Raw genomic sequence first — 19682 nt, 5'->3', positions numbered from 1 at the left:
TTCTGTGTCTTACCCTCTTGCTTGAGGGTGTCAATGATGGCCTTCTGGACAGCAGTCAGGTCGGCAGTCTTACCCATGATTGCGGTTTTGAGTAATGAACCAGGCTGGGAGTTTTTAAAAGCCTCAGGAATCTTTTGCAGGTGTTTAGAGTTAATTAGTTGATTCAGATGATTAGGTTAATAGCTCGTTTAGAGAACCTTTTCATGATATGCTAATTTTTTGAGATAGGAATTTTGGGTTTTCATGAGCTGTATGCCAAAATCATCAATATTAAAACAATAAAAGGCTTGAACTACTTCAGTTGTGTTGTAATGAAGCTAAAATATATGAAAGTCTAATGTTTATCAGTACATTACAGAAAATAATGAACTTTATCACAATATGCTAATTTTTTGAAAAGGACCTGTATATTCAGTCTTTATTGTTCACTCACCCAGCAAACGCCTCTTCAATCACCTCAGTTTTCTGATGTAAACAAACAAACATTTACCAGTTTAAAAGTTTATTCTGTGATATATTCGTTTGATAAAAGAGACTTTTCTGGATTTGCTGTATATGAGATATTATATTTGTTTAAATGATGCTGTGACGATCACCCACCACTACATCCTCAAAAATACTCTGCAGCTGGCTCTCCATCGGCACGGCCATGACTTCAGACCCTCAGAAGCTTATATGTCCATAATGAAGAGTGTGTGTTTAGATGAGCAGACGCTCTCACGAACACAACAGAAAACAATAGGTTACTTGCGTAACCCCGGTTCTCTGATAGCATTAAGTGAGGTGTCTCACTATGGGATACGCCCCTTCCGCGTATTCCTCAGAAGCCCTATTACATTACGCCAGCCCCAATTGGCTGGCAGACGTGACGCTGTGTCTGGGCGTGGCCTCCCCACCCCTCAGTATAAAGGAGCGACACAACGTCACTACGACATTCAAAACAAGCACACCTCTTCCTCGCTTCGCACAGCAAGGAGGGTGATCTGGTGAGACACCTCACTTAATGCTATCAGAGAACCGGGGTTACGCAAGTAACCTATTGTTCTCTTTCAAGCATACGTTTCGGTGTCTCACTATGGGATATCCTAACTCCCGTATTGCCAGATAGCCTGCCTCGAAGTCTCCTGCCAACCACAATACTGCGTGCGGGGCTGAACGAGTCATGACTCGTGATTCACATTCCAACGCTCAATACTGCATGCGCTAAAGTCTGAGCTGTAACGTCCAGCTTATAGAACCTTGCAAATGTATGCGGTGAGGACCAGCTCGCCGCTTCGCAAATATCCTGTAACGAGACTCCTTTAAACAGGGCCCAGGACGTTGACATTCCCCTTGTTGAGTGTGCACGTAAACCAGATGGGGACACAAGACCCTTACTGAAATATGCCAGCGAGATCGCCTCCACTATCCAGTGCGACAACCGCTGCTTAGTAATCGGCTTCCCCGTACGAGGTTTCGCCCAAGATACGAACAGCTGATCACTTTCCCTGAACCCTCTAGTTCTTTCTGTATAAATGCGTAAAGCACGCACTGGACACAATGCATTTAACTTTTGCTGTTCTGATGAAGCAAAAGGTGGTGGACAGAAGGCTCTTAACTCAAGAGGAATGATAGCCTTAACTATTTTGGGCATGAATGCAGGATTAGGTTTCAGAACTACCCCTGCATCCCCAGACATGAACTGCAAACACGCTGAGTGCACTGAAAACGCGTGAATCTCGCTTACGCGTTTTGCCGAGGATAAAGCTAACAGCAGTGCCGTCTTAAATGACAATATTTTTAAATCAACCTTATCCAGCGGCTCAAATGGGGACATGGAAAGAGCATCTAGCACCAATCCCAAGTCCCATGAGGGGGAAATCGGTCTCGACACTGGCAAGGCGCGGCGCGCACCTTTCATAAACCTGCCTACCAAAGGATGCTGCCCCACAGTTTTATTATCAAAACCAATGTGACAAGCAGATATAGCAGCCAGAAACACTTTTATGGTTGAAAACGCTTTCCCTTGGTCTATCAAATCCTGAAGAAATGATAGAACCACTGCCACTGAACACTGAAAGGGTATCTCATGTTTAGTTGCGCACCAGCGCTCGAACACGCCCCATTTGCATTCATAAAGAGACCTAGTCGATGAAGCTCTAGCATTTTGTATGGTTCTAATAACGCTGTCAGGCAGACCGGTTATATTTAAATTGACCCACTCACAGGCCATGCCCATAGTGCCAGGCGTTCTGGATGAGGATGAAAAATCTCCCCCTCTGCTTGTGACAGAAGATCTCTGCGCAGCGGGAGAGACCACGGGTCTTTGTACAGCATATGTATGATCTCCGCTAGCCAATACTTCCCTGGCCACCTCGGAGCTATTAATATCAGTTTTAGTCCCTCCTCCCTCACTCTGTAAAGTGTTGGGGATATCAATGCTATCGGTGGGAAAGCGTAAAGGAGAGTGCGAGGCCATTCGTGCGCCAGCGCATCTATCCCCAGAGGCGCGCTCTGATCTTTCAGGGAGAAAAACAGAGGACACTGAGCATTGTCGTGTGACGCGAACAGATCTACTGTCGCTCTGCCGTATATGCTCCAAATCTGTTCGACCACCTCCCTGTTCAACTTCCACTCCCCGTAGAGAGGATTGCCCCTGGAAAGCAAATCCGCACCCTGGTTCATAACACCCTGTACGTGCGTCGCTCTCAGGGATAAAAGATTGGTATTGCTCCATAAAATCAGTTTGCGTGCTAACATGTGCAAGGGAAGTGATCTGAGACCTCCCTGCCGGTTTATGTAAGCCACAACCGTAGTGTTGTCCGTTCTCACGAGAACATGATGCCCTTTGAGAAAAGGAAGAAAATGCTTCAACGTCAGAAAAACGGCTAGCATTTCCAAATAGTTTATGTGAAGACTGGTCAGATGTTGATCCCATCTTCCATTCACTATCCTGCCCTCGTGAATGCCCCCCCAACCGGACAACGACGCGTCCGTTGTTATCACTTTTCTGGCTCGAACCACGCCCATGAGTACCCCCTGAACCAGAAAGGTCGGGTGTCTCCACTGGCGCAGTGCTAAGACTGCCTCTGACGTCACTCTTACTCTCCTGCGGGAGTGACGTATTGGGTCCAGTCCCTGAGACGCTACCCAGCGTTGAAATTCTCTCATGAACAGTCTGCCTAAGGGAATAACTATCAGGGCTGAAGCCATCAGTCCTAATAGCCTGAGGCATGTGCGAAAGGAAACACTGTTTCCCCTCTGAAAATCGGTCATGCACCGAGTGAATTTTCTCACCCTGTCTTCTGACAGTCGTGCTCTGAATGTCACCGAGTTCAGTGACAGCCCCAGATATGTTATAGACTGTGTGGGAATTAAAACACTCTTTTCGATGTTTAATTTGAAACCCAGTTTCTGTATGTGTTCCAGAAGCATAACTGTGTGTTCTCTCGTTTCTCGCTCTGACTGAGCTGTCACCAGCCAGTCGTCTATGTAAGTAGCGAGACGAATGCCCTTCTCCCTGAGCGGAGTGAGTGCCGCTTCTGTACATTTTACAAACACTCGGGGGCTGAGAGACAACCCGAATGGTAGAACCAGATACTCGTATGCCACGCCGAGGAAAGCAAACCTCAGGAATTTCCTGTGGGGTGGATATATCTTTATGTGAAAATATGCGTCCTTCAGGTCGATTGACGTAAACCAATCGCCATGGCGCACTAATTTTAGGAGTGTAGAATGAGTGAGCATTCTGAACTTGTACTTTCTTAAGTACTTGTTCAGTGCCCGCAGATCTAATATGGGACGAAGAGCTTGAGTCCCTTTCTTTGGGACGAGGAAGTACCTCGAGTAAAACCCGCTGTGGCTCTGCTCGGGTGGGACCACTCTTATAGCCCTTTTGTTCAACAGAGAGGAAATTTCTTCCTGAAGAACATGCTTTAATTTTTCCCGCACCTGAGAATGAATTATCCCTTTGAAATGCGGGGGGGAAGCGGCGAACTGCAGTCGGTACCCGAATTGTACTGTCCTTAGTACCCAGCGGGACCGTGTGCATTCTCGCCAACTGTTTATTTGCAGCGTTCTGGCGCCCTCGTGTGGCTGAGCCGTGAGCGAGTTTGTTGTCTGTACTGCGCATGCGTGGGCATTCAGCGCTCGGACAGAGTTTAAGCGTCTCATCACCCCTAAGGGAGCTAAAGCTCCCCGAGGTGATGTTATGCTGTGGTCTGTCAACGTGTTTTGCAACGTTTTTTGGGGAATTATGTTTTGCAACATGTTTTGGGAATACAATGAAAACTTTATTGAGTTTTGGACATGAAAAATGCTTGTGACTAGTGGGTGGGTGTACACCACTGCACCATCCCTTGTCCTTTTCACTGCTCTGGTTCCCCTGGCCCAACCGGGCTCTATCTTTCCACAGAACATCCGGGAACTTTGGAACTCGTCCACTGTCGAACGCTGAACATCTGGGGGACGGGAGCTCGCGAACGGGGGGGCTTTTGTGCTCCTTTCCCCGGGGAAGACCCCATCAAACTGCCTTCTTCTTCCTCCTCGCTCCCTGAGAATGGGAGTGAGGATGAGGTTGAGGAGCTGGCTGGACCGCCTGAGCTGTTGCAGGCGGGTAGTTCTTCCTAGGCCAGGCAGTTCTCTGTTCCGGGACTCCGCTGTGACCCACTGCATTCACGTTCGGTCTCTGCCGCCGAGGAATGCGATAGCTGGGGGGTGGGCGGGCCGTAACTTGTGCGAAAGTCTGCCGAGGTGGCGGGGGGGGTGCAGTCTGTGCCTTCCGAGGCATACAGAGCTGCAAAGCCTCATCATCCCTCTTCTTTTCCTCGCATCTCTTTTGCATCAGTGTCAACGCCGAGCCAAAAATGCCTTCTGTGACCACCGGTGCGTCCAGGATAGCTTCTTTCTCCCTGTCTGAGAGATTAGCCAGGTTAAGCCAACGTCCTCTCTCTTGGATGACCATTGTGGCCATGGCTTTGCCCGCGGCTTGAACCGCGCACCTCTGAAGACGCAGAGAGAGATCTGTCACTACACAGATCTCTTCCCAGTGCGTCTGACCTGGTATGGTCGACGCTTCGTCCTGCAATTCCGCTTGGTACGCGGTCAGCATAGAGGTAGCGTTCAGCGCCCTGACAGAGAGAGCAATCGCTTTATAAGCGCGTTCCGACATGCTTGACTGGAAACGGTCCGCTTTGGATGGCAACGTCGGATTTGCAGCTGCCGTGTGCTTTGGATGCAAGTGCGCGGCAACTAATGGCTCCATGGGAGGCATTCGGAGAAGTCCTACTTTCTCCATTCCCTCCACATCGAGAGCGGATCCTCCCTGCACGGGTAACTTGCTGGTGAACGGTTTGTCCTTCCAGGTCACCGCAAGCTCCTCCAGGAGCTCTGGAAACACAGGAAGGAGCTGCCGTGCTGCCCGTTTCGCCCTCGGCAGCCGCTTACCCTCATAGCGAGACTTTGCAGTCTCTGCTACCACGGTCGGCCACGGAATATTTAGTTTCTCTGCAGCGCGTTTGCACACATCTTGCAGATCCACACTGAGCAGCGGGGATGGTGCCCCATCCGCATCTTCCGTGGTCCCCGCCGCGGCGAAGGGTTGTGCCGTGTGCGCAGGGGGAATGAAAGGGGAGTCCTCGAAATCTTCCTCTTCTTCAGAGAGAAGAAAGTCCGATTGTCCCTCTTCCTCGAAATCGAGCGCGTCTTCTTCCTCGTCCGTGCTAAACACACTGGTCAGAGGGACGCAAACGTCAAGCTGTTCACCCCATGATAAAGCTGCCGTGGTGGGCAGCTCTACAGGGATGGATACCTGCGGAGTGGCAGCTGGAACGGGGCTAGGCGACATGAGGGGATCGTGGCCTGACAGGCTAGCTTGGCGAGCTAGCCTGCGACGAAGGCTCTTCGTAGTGAAGCGTGCGCAGTGTTCACAGGAACCGGGGTTCTCGATCGCCATTTGGGCATGTTTCAGCCCAAGACATGCAGAGCAGACCTGGTGTGTGTCTTTGCATGAAATTTTGTTCCCACATGAACAAAGTCGCACAGCATCTCCCTCGCTAGCCGGGACAGTCTGCATTGCAGCAGCCATCGTAGTATCGAACACTCCTTGCAATCGGCTGGAATGCAAAATTGAAGGAGTCAGGCGAAAAAACGGCGTGGTGGCCAGTCGTTCGTCCGAGAGTTCGTTAAGGCTTCTGGTGTGAAGCGAGAAGAGGTTTTTGAATGTCGTAGTGACGTTGTGTCGCTCCTTTATACTGAGGGGTGGGGAGGCCACGCCCAGACACAGCGTCACGTCTGCCAGCCAATTGGGGCTGGCGTAATGTAATAGGGCTTCTGAGGAATACGCGGAAGGGGCGTATCCCATAGTGAGACACCGAAACGTATGCTTGAAAGAGAACTAGCGCCAGCGCAGACGAACCGGAACCGGAAACACTCCGCTATGAACACAGTCACACAGCGATGGTTCCGGTTTCGAGATCGAAAAATCAACAAACCTCCTTAAACAAAAGCCTTTTTTATAAACGGTTATTTAGTCATTTGTGATACAAAAAATATGACACTCCTTGTATTCTTGTCCCTGCACAGATTCATTTATTAACACTTTATTTTACTCTAGTGCTGTCAAACGATTAATCGCATCCAAAATAAAAGTTTTTGTTTACATAATATATGAGTGTGTACTGTGTATATTTATTATGCATATATAAATACACACACATGCATGTACATATTTAAGAAAATATGTTATGTTTATATATTAAATAAATGTTATAGAATATAAGAATATAAATATATAAATGTATATACATGTAAATATTTTCTAAATATATGCATATGCATGTATGTGTATTTATATATACATAATAAATATACACAGTACACACTCATATATTATATAAACTATTTTTTTATTTTAGATGCGATTAATCGTTTGACAGCACTATTTTTTGCTTTCTTCTGTATGCTACCTGGTTTATTAATGTGTCTATTTTAAAATAATACCTCCCTGTATGTCTATAGTATGATGTTTTTTGTTTTTTGATAAATTAATAAATGTTAAAATAAAGTATTTGAGAAGATCTAATCTGGTTGAGTGATGGAGCACAGAAAGCAGGGGCCCGGGACCAAGAAAGGAAAATTACTTAGACAGCCAGCTAAGGAAAACAACATATGGCCATGATGTATGCTGCATATAGGAGGACACAGAAGAGCACAGGGTGTTATAGAATCTCACAATGCCTAAATAAATCAATAAGATGCATAGAAACAATAACAGGTCTGAACCTAAACCAGTATAGACCTCTGCTGGATACCATTCACAAACTGTGTAAATTCACTTTTCACTATAATGCTGGTAGCTACTGATCTTGTGACAATTTGTCTGAGGACCTACAAGACCTCGCTTTATTGCTTTACAACAGCTACTCGTGTAATGTAAAAGCCATAATTGTCGTTTCCCATTTTCTGTGTGTAAAAAAGAGAGAAAACAGGTCTGTCGAACTTCAGTATGTTTTTACTTTCAGATCCCAAGCAGAGGAACACAATAGGAAGAATCAATCTATTATGTTGACCCAATACAATGATGATCCTGCCTAATAACCAAAACCACACAGTTACATGACCAGAAACAGAAGGTCATCAGCACAGTTTCAGTGCATCTTTAGGGAGTGTGCACAAAATTCAGTGTAAAGACATATGCTGCATGAAAGCCTGACTAAATGATGCCCCACCTCAGTATCAAAGTATATGGCGATCGTTGCAGTGTAAATGCATTCATGTCACCTCCGAGCAGCTTTAAACAGTCAGTGGAAGTGCTTCAGAAGCGCTTCTGTGCCAAACTTCTGCCAATGTCTAAATTAAATCCTTTAAGGGCACTTTGAAGAGGCCTGTTTTGATTTGGAGGACCCCTCAGTACGGCAGCCATTGTTTTCACTGTGAAGTGCCCTTCGTAGGCGGGGTGATGCCATCTGGAACGCAGGTAATGAAGTCACACCTGTATAACCAGTCTGCTGTCATACCACACACTGCTACTGAACTACCCTCAAGAAGAAAAGCATTAACTGACACTGCGATCAGCAATGCTGTCATTGAGAAGGCGACGTGTTACACACTTGAAATCATTTTAAAAGACATTGGTTTTAGTGAGAAACAGCCATAGTGGATGTGAGATCAGTGAATACACACACACACACACACTGATGCCTAGATGCTATAATGCACTCAATCATATATTCATCAAAACAATCATCCAGTACACATAAACGCATTCACATAGCCTACACACAAGATATGTATAGCCTACATATACTCAGATTCACCCAGTTCAACCAACAAAAAGAGTCAAACTAGTTTTTGGAGACTTCATATCATCTTATCTTTTTTTCCACATTTTTATTGCATTTTTCATTCTTACAGTATGTATTCTTTTCAAAATCTTATCAACTATAGTGCACAAACTCTACTTATTAAGTATGGTTAAAACTGTTGCTTCAGTCCTAGCGTGCAAAAAAAGCTAATAAAAAAATAAGTTGGCACAAATCGTGTGTTTAGACTCATTTCTATATAGGAGAAGACCAAATATGAAGTGGATTAAAAAAAATAATTCAGTGAACAAAATCCAGGTCTGAAGGGGTTAAAGTTTTGACGAATGAATATTAATCAGATCTCGTGGGCGTTACTTGGAAACCTTCCGACGCTCTTCACCGGTTGGCTCGTGCTGGTTAGGCCCCGCCCACCGGCGCTGCAGTAACAGTGGAGTGCGTCTGACACACACCTGAGTGACACACACCTGAGATCAGAGTCATTCAGTTTTCAGAAGCAGGACAGAATGATAAGGACTAAGAGCTCGCAGCGATGGAAACAGTGTTCGTGATCGCGCTGTGTTTGCTCTGGACAAGACAATCAGGTAAATATACAAACCTTTCTTTTCACTCTCAAAGCACGAGTCTGGGATTTTTTATTTTTAAATAATGTATCTCTCCTGTCTTTCACATCGGAGATAGTATTACAGCCATAATATTTCTTATTTTAATATAATAATGTAATGTGTGATTACTAAATAATAACGCTATACAATAGAGCCATATTTACTCTTTACATGTATCTGTCACGTCAAGACTATCTGGAGCTATTTCAAGAATGTGTTTCAACCCAAGCTGTTCATTTTCTGTTTGGTTCTTCCCCGCGAAGCCTCTTTTGTGGATGTATGACAGCACACAATAAAACAAAAATGTATTTTCACATTAAAGCATGTGTTCATATGACAACAAGCCTTCAAAGAAATGCTCCTGATTTTATTTATTATTATTATTATTGTTACTGTTGTTTATGGCATACACACATTCATGCTTTGATTGTTTTTCACAAACCAGATTCTCTCTTGTGCCTCTTCCTGTGGTTTTTATGAAATCTGATTTATTTTAACAATGCTTGAACTTCACTGCATTTCCTGCTGAAGCTGTGAAGCTCTGAAAACTGGCTACAGTTCAATGAGATACAATGAAGTTCAAAACGCTGAGCGTGTGTGCATAACAGTGTCAGAGAGTAACTGTGGGTGTGTTTTACTGTAGCGTCCTCAGCTGAGCGACCGCCTGAGCCTCGTAATGTCCACTTCTACTCGGAGAACCTGAGGAACATCGTGAGGTGGACGCCAGGAGCGGGGTCTCCCAACGGCACCGTCTACACGGTGGAGTACTCCATGTGAGTGATCTCCAGACATACAACATGCTCTCTAGAGAACCATCCAGTCAGTCTGAAGCATAACAGGACTCTCACGACACACACCGAGATGCGCACTGATCAAAGCAAGTGTAGATTATGGCTAATACATGCTAATATTCACATTTATGGGGTAAATAAGGTGTAACTTTTGAAAAGGTCCCACCCTAGTGACGGCTTCTGTACTTTTTTCCTTGTATTGATGGGAGAATTCAATCACTTTACTGACTTGACAAAAATGAGCACAGCTTGATTCAAGCAATTTCGTTCATTTGAGCAAAGTCAAACTAAAATGACCCCAACATGTCAAACTTTGATCTAGGGTTTTAGTATGATTGAGACACCACTGTAGTTTTTACTTTTAGATACTACTGCAGTTTTAGGTTTTGAATTAGTTTTTATTCATGCTTTTATTCAAGTTTTAGTTCAAATTGAAAGTTTAAGTTTTGTTGTCTAATTTTTAGTAATATATGTATAATAATATTTTGTATTCATTTTCATATTTTTGTTATTTTAGTACACCAAGTTACGTTAAATTAAAGAAAAACGAGAATGAAAATAAAATAAGTTCAACATTTTTGTATTTGATTTTATTTCAGTTTAGTAATTTTATGGTTTTAGTATTAGTTAACTATATTCTGTTTGAATAGCTGCATCTCATTTCGTCCTCCGGAGGTGGCATGAAAAAATGCTATAGTAATTTATAGTAAATACTATAGTGTTTTTGAACCATACTATAGTAAAGTACTTGAATTAATTTGTTGTGGTAATTCTAGTTGCAGTGGTAATATAACAATAGTAATATGAACAATTGACTTTACCCAATACTGTACTAAGTTTTCTACAGCTATAGGGTACTATAATACACTACAGTTTACTGTAGTAAAAATGAATGTATACTACAGTATTTATAGTTAATACCACAGTATGCCATAGCATTCATTAACAAAGTGATGTAAATACTATAATATATACAGTATAATACACTTTACTATAGTATGGTTCAAAAACACTATAGTATTCACTATAAATGACAGATGTTAAAAAGGTCTTGTGTTGTGGTGCAGTTACGGTGATGAGGAGGAGACCGGCTCCGAGCGGATGAGGTGGAGGCGTGTGGAGCACTGCTCCTCCGTCACTCAGAGCCAATGTGACGTGTCTCAGGAGACCTTTAACCTGGAGGAGGACTACTACGCCAGAGTCAGGGCCGCTAGCGCAAACACACAGTCTGTCTGGACCGAGAGCACGAGCCGCTTCAGCCCCACGCTCGACAGTGAGTGCACTGCCTGCCAGAAGAAAACAGCAAACATCGTACCTTAATAGAGCTACAGCAGCATGTCCCTGGAGCAGAGCCCTCAAAGAGACACCGCTGCACTTTCTTTAGCCCTAAACGGTGCATAGTCGTACCTTAAAGTAGTAATGTGTGATTAAAAATCCAGTCATAAGGGTCAAGAGAGATTTATCTGAAAGCTGAATAAATAATATTTCCATTGATGTATGGTTTGTTATGATAGGACAATATTTGTCTGAGATGCAACTATTAGAAAATCTGGCATCTGAGGGAGCAAAAAAATCTAAATATTGAGAAAATCTCCTTTAAAGTTGTTCAAATGAAGTTCTTAGCAATGCATATTACTAATCAAAAATTAAGTTTTGATATATTTATGGTAGGACATTTACTAAATATCTTTACTTAATATCCTAATGAAAAATCAGTCATTTTGATCCATACAATGTATTGTTGTCTATTGCTATAAATACACCTGTGCTACTCATGACTGCGTTTGTGCTCCAGGGACACATATGTGCTCTTATGGCACTATTATGCACTCTTTAGGGGTAGAAAAGATAAAGGTGTCTCTATTAGGGCTCTGCCTCAGTGACAAGTTGCTGAAGGTGCCTTTTTGCTCTTTTTTTCTGAGATTCTGGATGGATGGATGTTTCGTTCATCATTGTTTATTTATGCATAGATAAATAGAGAATAGCAGATGAATAATGATCAGCTTGACACTGATTTGCTGTATGTATGTGAATGTTTAGACAATTTAAGTCCCTCCCTTTTTTACCATAGTAAACATAGTTCCTGCCAAAATATCATAGTTAATGCAGTCATTGTTAGTAAAGCTACTATAAAACATTTCACATTCAGACTGTGTAAAAAGCTTTCACAATCTTTCTGCCTCACTAACAAGAACTGTGGTGAATATGGTGCATATAATTACTGTACATACAGATTCTGCTTTAGAAATGACTCGTTTGTATGCCTTAAATCCCTGTGTGATCCCCAGTAATAACACTGGCCACAATAAAACAGCATATGAAACAATAATGACACAACAAACAGGCGCTGTATTATATTTCTGACCATTAACCACAGTTTGTGGCAAATCATTAAACTCCGCCCCCGAGAGCCACGCCCACATCTCAGCATCCAATCCACATCTGATGCACAGAACTAAGTCCCCTCCTTTTTGTTTTCTGAAAACTGTCGCAATCCAGAAGAAAAGATCTGTTGCTACTTCCCTTTAATCAAGAATTCACATCCACAGCACAAAAGCAGTCACGAGTAGCACAGGTATATTTATATATTATTATATATTATATTTGTAGCAATAGCCAACAATACATTGTATGGGTCAAAATGATACATTTTTCTTTCATGCCAAAAATCATTAGGATATTAAGATCATGTTCCATGAAGATATTTAGTCAATTTCTTACCGTAAATATATCAAAACTTCATTATTGATTAGTAATATGCATTGCTAAGAACTTCATTTGAACAACTTTAAAGGAGTTAGGAAATAAAACAAATGCTTAAAACCACATAAAGGAGGTGTTCCTCAGCTCATTTAGAGTGAGGTATATAGAGCTTGATCCCCAACCCTGCAACACACTTTAACCTCAGCATAGTGTTTCTGAAATGTTGTGACTCATGATTTGTCACGAAACTATGCAGATATTTCTGCCGTTCAGGAGCAGGACTGTCATTCACAGCATGATGGTGTTAATGAACTCATGTCAGGTGTTTATATTGTGCTGATTCCCACAGACGTCTCTGTTATGTCGTTTATAAGCATGTATACTGGTTCTCTTGATGTGTGATTAGAGCCAGTGCATCGCTGAACTCTGACCCTCATAAAAGCAAATCGTTAGCTTCTAATCGATCTCTGTCCCGCAGCGATTCTTGGCGCGCCGCTGCTGGAGCTGACTGTGCTGCAAAACTACATCAACGTCACGATAAAGGGGCCCTTCAGATGGAGAACGAAGAGGACAAAGAAAGAGAAGTCACTCTGGAAGATCTTCCCACACATGATCCATAACGTCTCTGTGTTCGACAGCAGGAGCAATCACACCGTGAGTCAAGTCACCTTTATTTATAATAATAAATACAGATTGTGTCAAAGCAGCTTTACAGTATCAAATAGGACAATACTATATTTTCAAAACAGTGTGTCAATAAGGAGTGTGTAGAAAAACACTTGCTCACAGTCATTTTTTTGCACTGTGTCGCTCTGCCAGGAATACAGACTTCTTAAAAATGGGAACGTGACGCTGGGCCCCCTGGACTTCTCCAGCCAGATTTGTGTGAGGGTCCAAGCCCAGTCGCAGTCTTGGCCTCTGGCCTACAAACCCAGCGAGTGGCAGTGCGTCGAGACGCCCAAAGGTAACCCAGCTCCATCAGCCTTTTCACTTTCAGCTTGCCCAGGAACAGGTTTGAGCAGTATGTGACTGACAGGACGAGTTGAGGAAGCCTATCATTTGATCAGGCTTGACTGTAACTGAGGTGTTTTCCCAGCGTGCTCGGAGCTGGACTTCCTCATGCACGAGTCTCCAGACACTGTCTGTTAATGTGTAACCCGCCAGTGTTTGTGTCCCGCTGCAGACCCCTTCAGAGATCAGCTGCTGGCTGCGCTGCTGGGCGGCGTGCTGCCGTCTGCGCTCTGTCTGTGTGTGCTCGCTGTGCTCGGGGGACTCGTCCACTGCTACATCACCGACCACAGACAGAGACTGCCCAAGAGCACGGTATAAAACAAACACACAGACCTAAATCACACGCTGCTAGCACAATATTTAGAGACCGCAATCTCACAGAGAACTGAGGATGGGCTTGTTTGAGTTGTGCTCGTCAGCAACCTGTTAGGACATCTCCAGAGATTCAGTCGGGCTGGAGCAGAATTCATCTTATAAATGTTTCTACGGTCACTTCTGAAAGACTGAATGCATCCTTACTGAATAAAAGTATTCATTTCTTTTAAAAATAATAATAATCTGCAACTAATGTCTGGTAGTGTAGACAATACTATTCAACAGTTTGGGGTCGGTACGATTATTTTTCTGACAGAAGTTAATACTTTTATTCATCAAGGACGCATTACATTGATCAAAAGTGACAGGTGAAGACATTTGCACAATGTTACAAAATATTTCTGGCTAATATATATAAATGTTGTTCTTTTAAACTTTCTATTCATCTGTGAATCCTGAAAAATCACAGTTTCCACAGAAATATTGAGCAGCACAACTGTGTTCAACATTGATAATAATCAGAAATGTTTGTTGAGCAGTAAATCAGTATATTATTATGATTTCTGAAGATCATGTGACACTGAAGACTGCAGTAATGATGAAGAAAATACAGCTGCAGATCACAGAAATAAATTACACTTTCCCCCGGGTTTCACAGACGAGGCTTAAGCCTAGTCCTAGACTAAAATGTAAGTCTGAGGTGTTTCAACTGAAATAAACTTGCTCTGACTGATCTTAAAATAAATCAGTGCCTTTGTTTTGTCTCAAGATGCACTCCAGTAATGCTTTTTTTGTAAGCATGTTTATAAAATTGTCCTAATTTAACTTAGACTCTTGGCTTAGTCTAAACCCTGTCTTTGAAACCGGGCCTTTAACAGATATTCACATAGAAAAGAGTTAATTTAAATAGTAATAATATTTCACAATTTCTACTGTATTTTTACTTAAATAAATGCAGCCTTGGTGAGCAGAAGACACTTTTTGTTAGTAAGCCCATACATTCGAATGGTAGTGGTTCATGTAAAGGAAAGATGCATATGAATACAGTTTAATCACAGAAGGGTTTCGGAATCATTGTTTTTATTGAGGATGGGAGTCATATCATGTGATCTTGTCATCAGAGGACAGTAGTTTCACTGCAAAAAATGCTTTTCTCACGTCAAAATATAAAATAAATAGAAGGATTTTCTAGACAAGTAAAACTTGTCTTCTTTTCAGAAAAAAACAAGTCAAAATTCAGTGAGTTTTTGCTTGAAAAAAGCTAAATAATCTGCCAATGGGGTAAGCAAAATAATCTTGTTTTCTGTTTGAAATAACATTACTTTGCTTGTTCTAAGCAAAAACTCACTTAATTTTGACTTGTTTTTTTCTGAAAACAAGACAAGTTTTACTTGTCTAGAAAATCCTTCTATTTATTTTATATTTTGACGTGAGAAAAGCATTTTTTGCAGTGAAACTACTGTCATCGGATGACAAGAATTTCTAGATATCTTGTGTTTGATCACATTATAAGAGTGCTGAAGTAACACTGTACGCTTGTCGTTTCAGCACGTGGATGATATCTGCAAAAGGCTCCATACTTTCCAGCCAGAAAAGCCTCAAACAATCATCATTAACGTGGTCAAAATGGGTTTGTGTGGAGAGGGGTCGGCTCTGCTCAGTCCTGCAGCTCTGCCTCAGCTGGTGTGTGGTGAGGACTGGTCAGAGGCGGATGCTTGGGCTCTGAGCGCTGATCCGCCGCCGGGGAGTTATGCTCAGCAGCACGCTCCTCCGCCGGCTGCCTCTGCCGCTCCATTACCGGACGAGGAGGACTCTGTGAGCGTGCACTTTGAGCCGCAGGAGCCACAGCACAGCGAGGCCGGAGATTACGGCATTGTGCTATCAGCCGCTGTCGCAGCCGAGAGCAGCCCGTACCGGACACAAGAGCACACAGTGCTGGCTGTGAACGCCTGTGAGGATGAGCCAGACGACCAAGCACAGATATTCCTGAACTGGAGCCCACAGACTCGAGAGCTGAAGATCCCTCTGATGGGCTTGTTAGGTCTGGAGGAGGAAGCTCAGATCCAGACTGAAGCGGTCACGCTGCTGCCTAACCTCATCCTGAGACAGAGCTCGGAGGAAAACAGTGAGCCGGAGCCAGACAACCTCATCAAGATGGAGCGAGACTGGGGCCTCGTCATCCACTCCAGCCCAGACTAACAGAGGAGTAATGCACTGCTTCAGACTCCTGACAGAATATGAAGATCATTTTGCTATACACTTGCTATTTATCTTGTCTATGGTGTTCAGGTTTACACACGAGACGATATTAGGGCTGCAAAACAATTAGTCGCGATTAATCGATTCACAATAAAAGTTTATGTTATTATGTATATATAAATACACACACATGCAGAGTTAATTTGCAAAAACAATGTTTTGTCCTGCATTCCAATTAATATCAATCAAACTGCAGTTGGGTTGTTTTGATTAAATAATAACAACTAAAAAAAATCCAACTAACTAACACAAACAATAAAAAACATGATTTAAGAAAATTAATAAAAACAAAGTTATCTATTTTTGCAAATAAACTCTTCATATTTGAAAAAATGTGTATGGTTTGTATGTAAACACTTGTATATAGTTTATATTATATATAAATATTTTACATATAAATCTAACATATTTTTCCTTAATATATACATCTATGTGTGTGTATTTTTATATACATATACACAGTACACACATATAGTATGTAAACATTTTGATATTTTCATTGTTATTATATTTCTGTATATTTCAAGCTTTGGCAATATTGTATTTTTTACAGTCATGCCAATAAAGCAATATTGAGTTGAATATAAACGTAATCTTGTATTTTGAATGGATCAATCGCATGTAATGGTTGTGCAGCCCTAGACGATATAATGAAGGATTTGCAGTAGTCTCTGTTTCCTCATTCACTGTGAACATGAGACCTCACGAACAAAGCTCAGTTCTCTAGCTTCTGTATTAAATTACATTTAATCAGCACTTTGGCCTGGAAACTGCTCAAGGGAAATAAACTCACTCATTTACATCAAAGCCCTCCAGAAAAAGTCCCTGGTAACACATCTACTATAATATGGTGAAATATGTGATTGTCAAACCCTGACCTTTGTGCAGACGCCAGATTTCATTTGAAGGGAAGGAAAACAAGGCTCTGAGTTCAGAACTGCTGTGTATGTCAATGATTTTATGATAATGCATTGCAAATATATAAAGGAATGGACAAATAACTTGTGAACTTTAGAAACATAAGACAGTATGACAATGTGTGTGTACTTGACAGAAAAAAAAGAATTATATTGAAGGAATTCACGTTTTATATTTTATTGTATATAACTATTTTAATTGTACATAAACCGGATGATAATTTTTATTGAAATATTAATGTCGTTAGAAAAACCTTTGTTTATTGTAAAATGTGATGATCACCCAGATTAATAAAGGGACTATAAATGCTGCCGAGTCTAAACATGTTTATTTGACATGAGAGAGCTGCACTGAAAGAGAGCTGGTTCTTGATATATAATCATTAACAGCAGCACAATTAATAATTATCAAGCAAGATCAAACCCGCTTTTAGCAGGCCATAGGCTCAGGCTATCTTCTTCTTTTGGGTTGATGTTTTATATATATATATATATTAGTGCTGTCAAATGATTATCACATCCAAAATAAAAGCTTTTCTTTGCATAATATATGTTTGTGTTCTATGTATATGCATGTATATATTTAAGAAAAATATGTTGTTTATATATTAAATATGTTTATAATATAAATTATATGAATATATAAACGTAAATATATTCTGTATGTGTTTGTATATATATATAATAAAAATACACAGCACACACATATTATGCAAAGAAAAGCTTTTATTTTGGATGCGATAATCGTTTGACAGCACTAATATATATATATATATATATAAACACACACACATATGTATATATATTGATTGATTTTATATATATATATATATATGTGTGTGTGTGTGTGTTTATTGATATATTACTACAATTCCATAATTTTTAACCTGTCATAAAACAAAAAAAAATGAACCTGAGAAGTGTTCAGTTGAATCTTTTGTTCATCATCACTAATAAATACAGCTATATAGTTTATTATGCAGTTTATTTACAGTCTCTCACTGAATGTTCAGTTACATGATGATTTATGAATAGCTAATTAACTAAATACAATAGACAGAATGAGGTCTACGCTGTAGACTACTGTATGTCTATTTCAGACTTAATTATCCATAAATTGATCATTAAAAACGTGTCTATTAAGAAGATTAATGTTACTTATTACAGACATTTTTTGGATTTTCTATGTTTTTGATGGGTAATGTATGTAAATTTTCTGTTTATAAGATAGATAAAAACTGCAAATGATTATCTTAGTAATGTTTTTTTGTAATGAAATAGGTAATTTATACCATAATTCATATATCAAAATATTAGCATTTAAATTATTCTACACATATATAAAATATGTAAAAGCAATAACTGTGCAAGGTTAATGACCTCAAAAGCACTGTCAATACTAATGTAATGTTCAGGATAAAGCGTTGTGTTGGCCTCAGCCATGCAAATCCAATCAGTTTCTGAAGTATTACAATCAGTAAAGAAACAACACTGATGAAATAAAAACATTCATTTAAAAATGGATACTTTTCACACAATAATCACATAAGAAATATGAGATATGTATACAATTAAATGTTTCAAGTTTCAAGTTGAGGAGGAAGTTAGGCTATTCTTCCTTCATCTTACATTGTGTGTAAACTGCATAGAGTACCTAAAGTCTGCGTCTCATCCTTTGTCGTAGTCTTCTTAACAACATATAGCGTGATTGCCTACAACTCTCACTACACGCAAACAAAGCATAAAAGAAAGTTGAAAACAAACTTATATTTCGTAATTTATTAAAAAAATAAGCTTCTTGACACGTTTTCCCTCTGTAATGTATTTTAAATAGAAATAAAGCTAACTTATTACCCATTATTGAGAAATCTGTACAAAATCACATGTAAAATGAATCACATTTGTTTACATTTTCTTTTGTAGCACAGAATTCTTAAAATTGTTTAAAAATCTTCAATTCTTTAAGTTATTTACCCATTTCATTTTTCATACTAAGAAGTTGCTTGGGGAAAATGTCCCACAAAACATCTGTGTTGCTTTAGAATTGCTCACAATTATTAGACATGTCTAAAATCTAATTCAACCACTTGAAGTGTACCATTGAGGAAGACTTCCTTTGTCCTGCTTGTGTGTGTAGTGTGTTGTAAAGCTGTGAAAAGTGCTATAGAGGTATAATTTGAATTGTTTTTCACATTTATATAGCACTTTATACAATGCTGATTGTGTCAGAGCAGCTTTACAGTGTCAACAGGAAAACAGAGGACAACAGTCATTTTCCAGCTAAAGCCAGTTCATTGATGATTTAGTGATGTCATCCACTTCAGCTCTCTTCCAATAGTGTGCAATCAGTCAAGTGTCCCCAACTAAGCAAGGCATTTTTATGTATTTTTATGTATTAACCAGTGGAATGAACCACGTCTGTGTACACTGTCTTTTGTAGCAGGATTTGCTTAGAGCATTAACGTCCATTTATTTATATAATTTAATTTCTTTGTTGTATTTTTGTCCAGTACACAAAGACAATTTCCTTGTACATGTAAACCCATTGTATCTGGCAATAAAAGGGATTGTGATTGTGAGAACTTGTGGAGCATTGATTGAACGAGTTTGGAAATTTGTCCCTTCCCTATTTAAACATTGTGGCTAAGAGGTTGCATGGGGGAAATGCCCCATCAGATATTTGTCCATAGAAATCCTTTTTTTACTAGTATTAGTAGTTACACTTTAAAGGTTGCCTTGGATAGTTAGCAGATGTTATAGGGACATTTCCGTCACACGCTTGAG

At 40.8% G+C, this 19682-nt stretch overlaps 2 protein-coding genes across 3 annotated transcripts in view; one reads left to right on the top strand and one right to left on the bottom strand.

Annotated features, from left to right (window-relative positions):
* Positions 1-770, bottom strand: part of LOC306843686 (mediator of RNA polymerase II transcription subunit 23-like) — a 59038-nt gene extending 58268 nt beyond the window's left edge. The window contains exons 1-2 of one of the 2 annotated variants that reach the window (XM_079375303.1): positions 601-770; positions 434-465 (exon numbers count right to left, since the gene is read on the bottom strand). In XM_079375303.1, the coding sequence (XP_079231429.1) occupies positions 434-465; positions 601-651 (83 nt within the window). In that variant the 5' untranslated portion in view covers positions 652-770. The remainder of the gene's footprint in view (positions 1-433; positions 466-600) is intronic. The other variant, XM_079375304.1, reaches the window with a different exon arrangement.
* A 7945-nt stretch (positions 771-8715) lies between these two features.
* Positions 8716-16252, top strand: LOC306844278 (interleukin-20 receptor subunit alpha-like). The gene is made up of 7 exons (XM_079376280.1): positions 8716-8881; positions 9546-9675; positions 10761-10966; positions 12875-13050; positions 13216-13360; positions 13580-13719; positions 15271-16252. The coding sequence occupies exons 1-7, from the start codon at positions 8830-8832 to the stop codon at positions 15919-15921; spliced, it is 1500 nt and encodes a 499-aa protein (XP_079232406.1). The 5' UTR covers positions 8716-8829; the 3' UTR covers positions 15922-16252.
* The last annotated feature ends 3430 nt before the right edge of the window (positions 16253-19682 follow it).

The sequence above is a fragment of the Barbus barbus genome, assembly GCF_936440315.1.
Source record: "Barbus barbus genome assembly, chromosome: 24".
NCBI classification, from domain to species: Eukaryota; Metazoa; Chordata; class Actinopteri; order Cypriniformes; family Cyprinidae; genus Barbus; species Barbus barbus.
Note: the sequence above shows the minus strand (reverse complement) of the source record. Positions and strands in the feature narration are given on the sequence as shown.

What these genes read in the sequence shown, in the direction of transcription:
- LOC306844278 (XM_079376280.1), top strand. Translation starts at nt 8,830, where the DNA reads ATGGAAACAGTGTTCGTGATCGCGCTGTGTTTGCTCTGGACAAGACAA. An exon ending in ACAGCAGGAGCAATCACACC is followed by an intron (nt 13,051 to 13,215) that starts GTGAGTCAAGTC and finishes TCGCTCTGCCAG; the next exon opens with GAATACAGACTTCTTAAAAA. An exon ending in AGAGACTGCCCAAGAGCACG is followed by an intron (nt 13,720 to 15,270) that starts GTATAAAACAAA and finishes TTGTCGTTTCAG; the next exon opens with CACGTGGATGATATCTGCAA.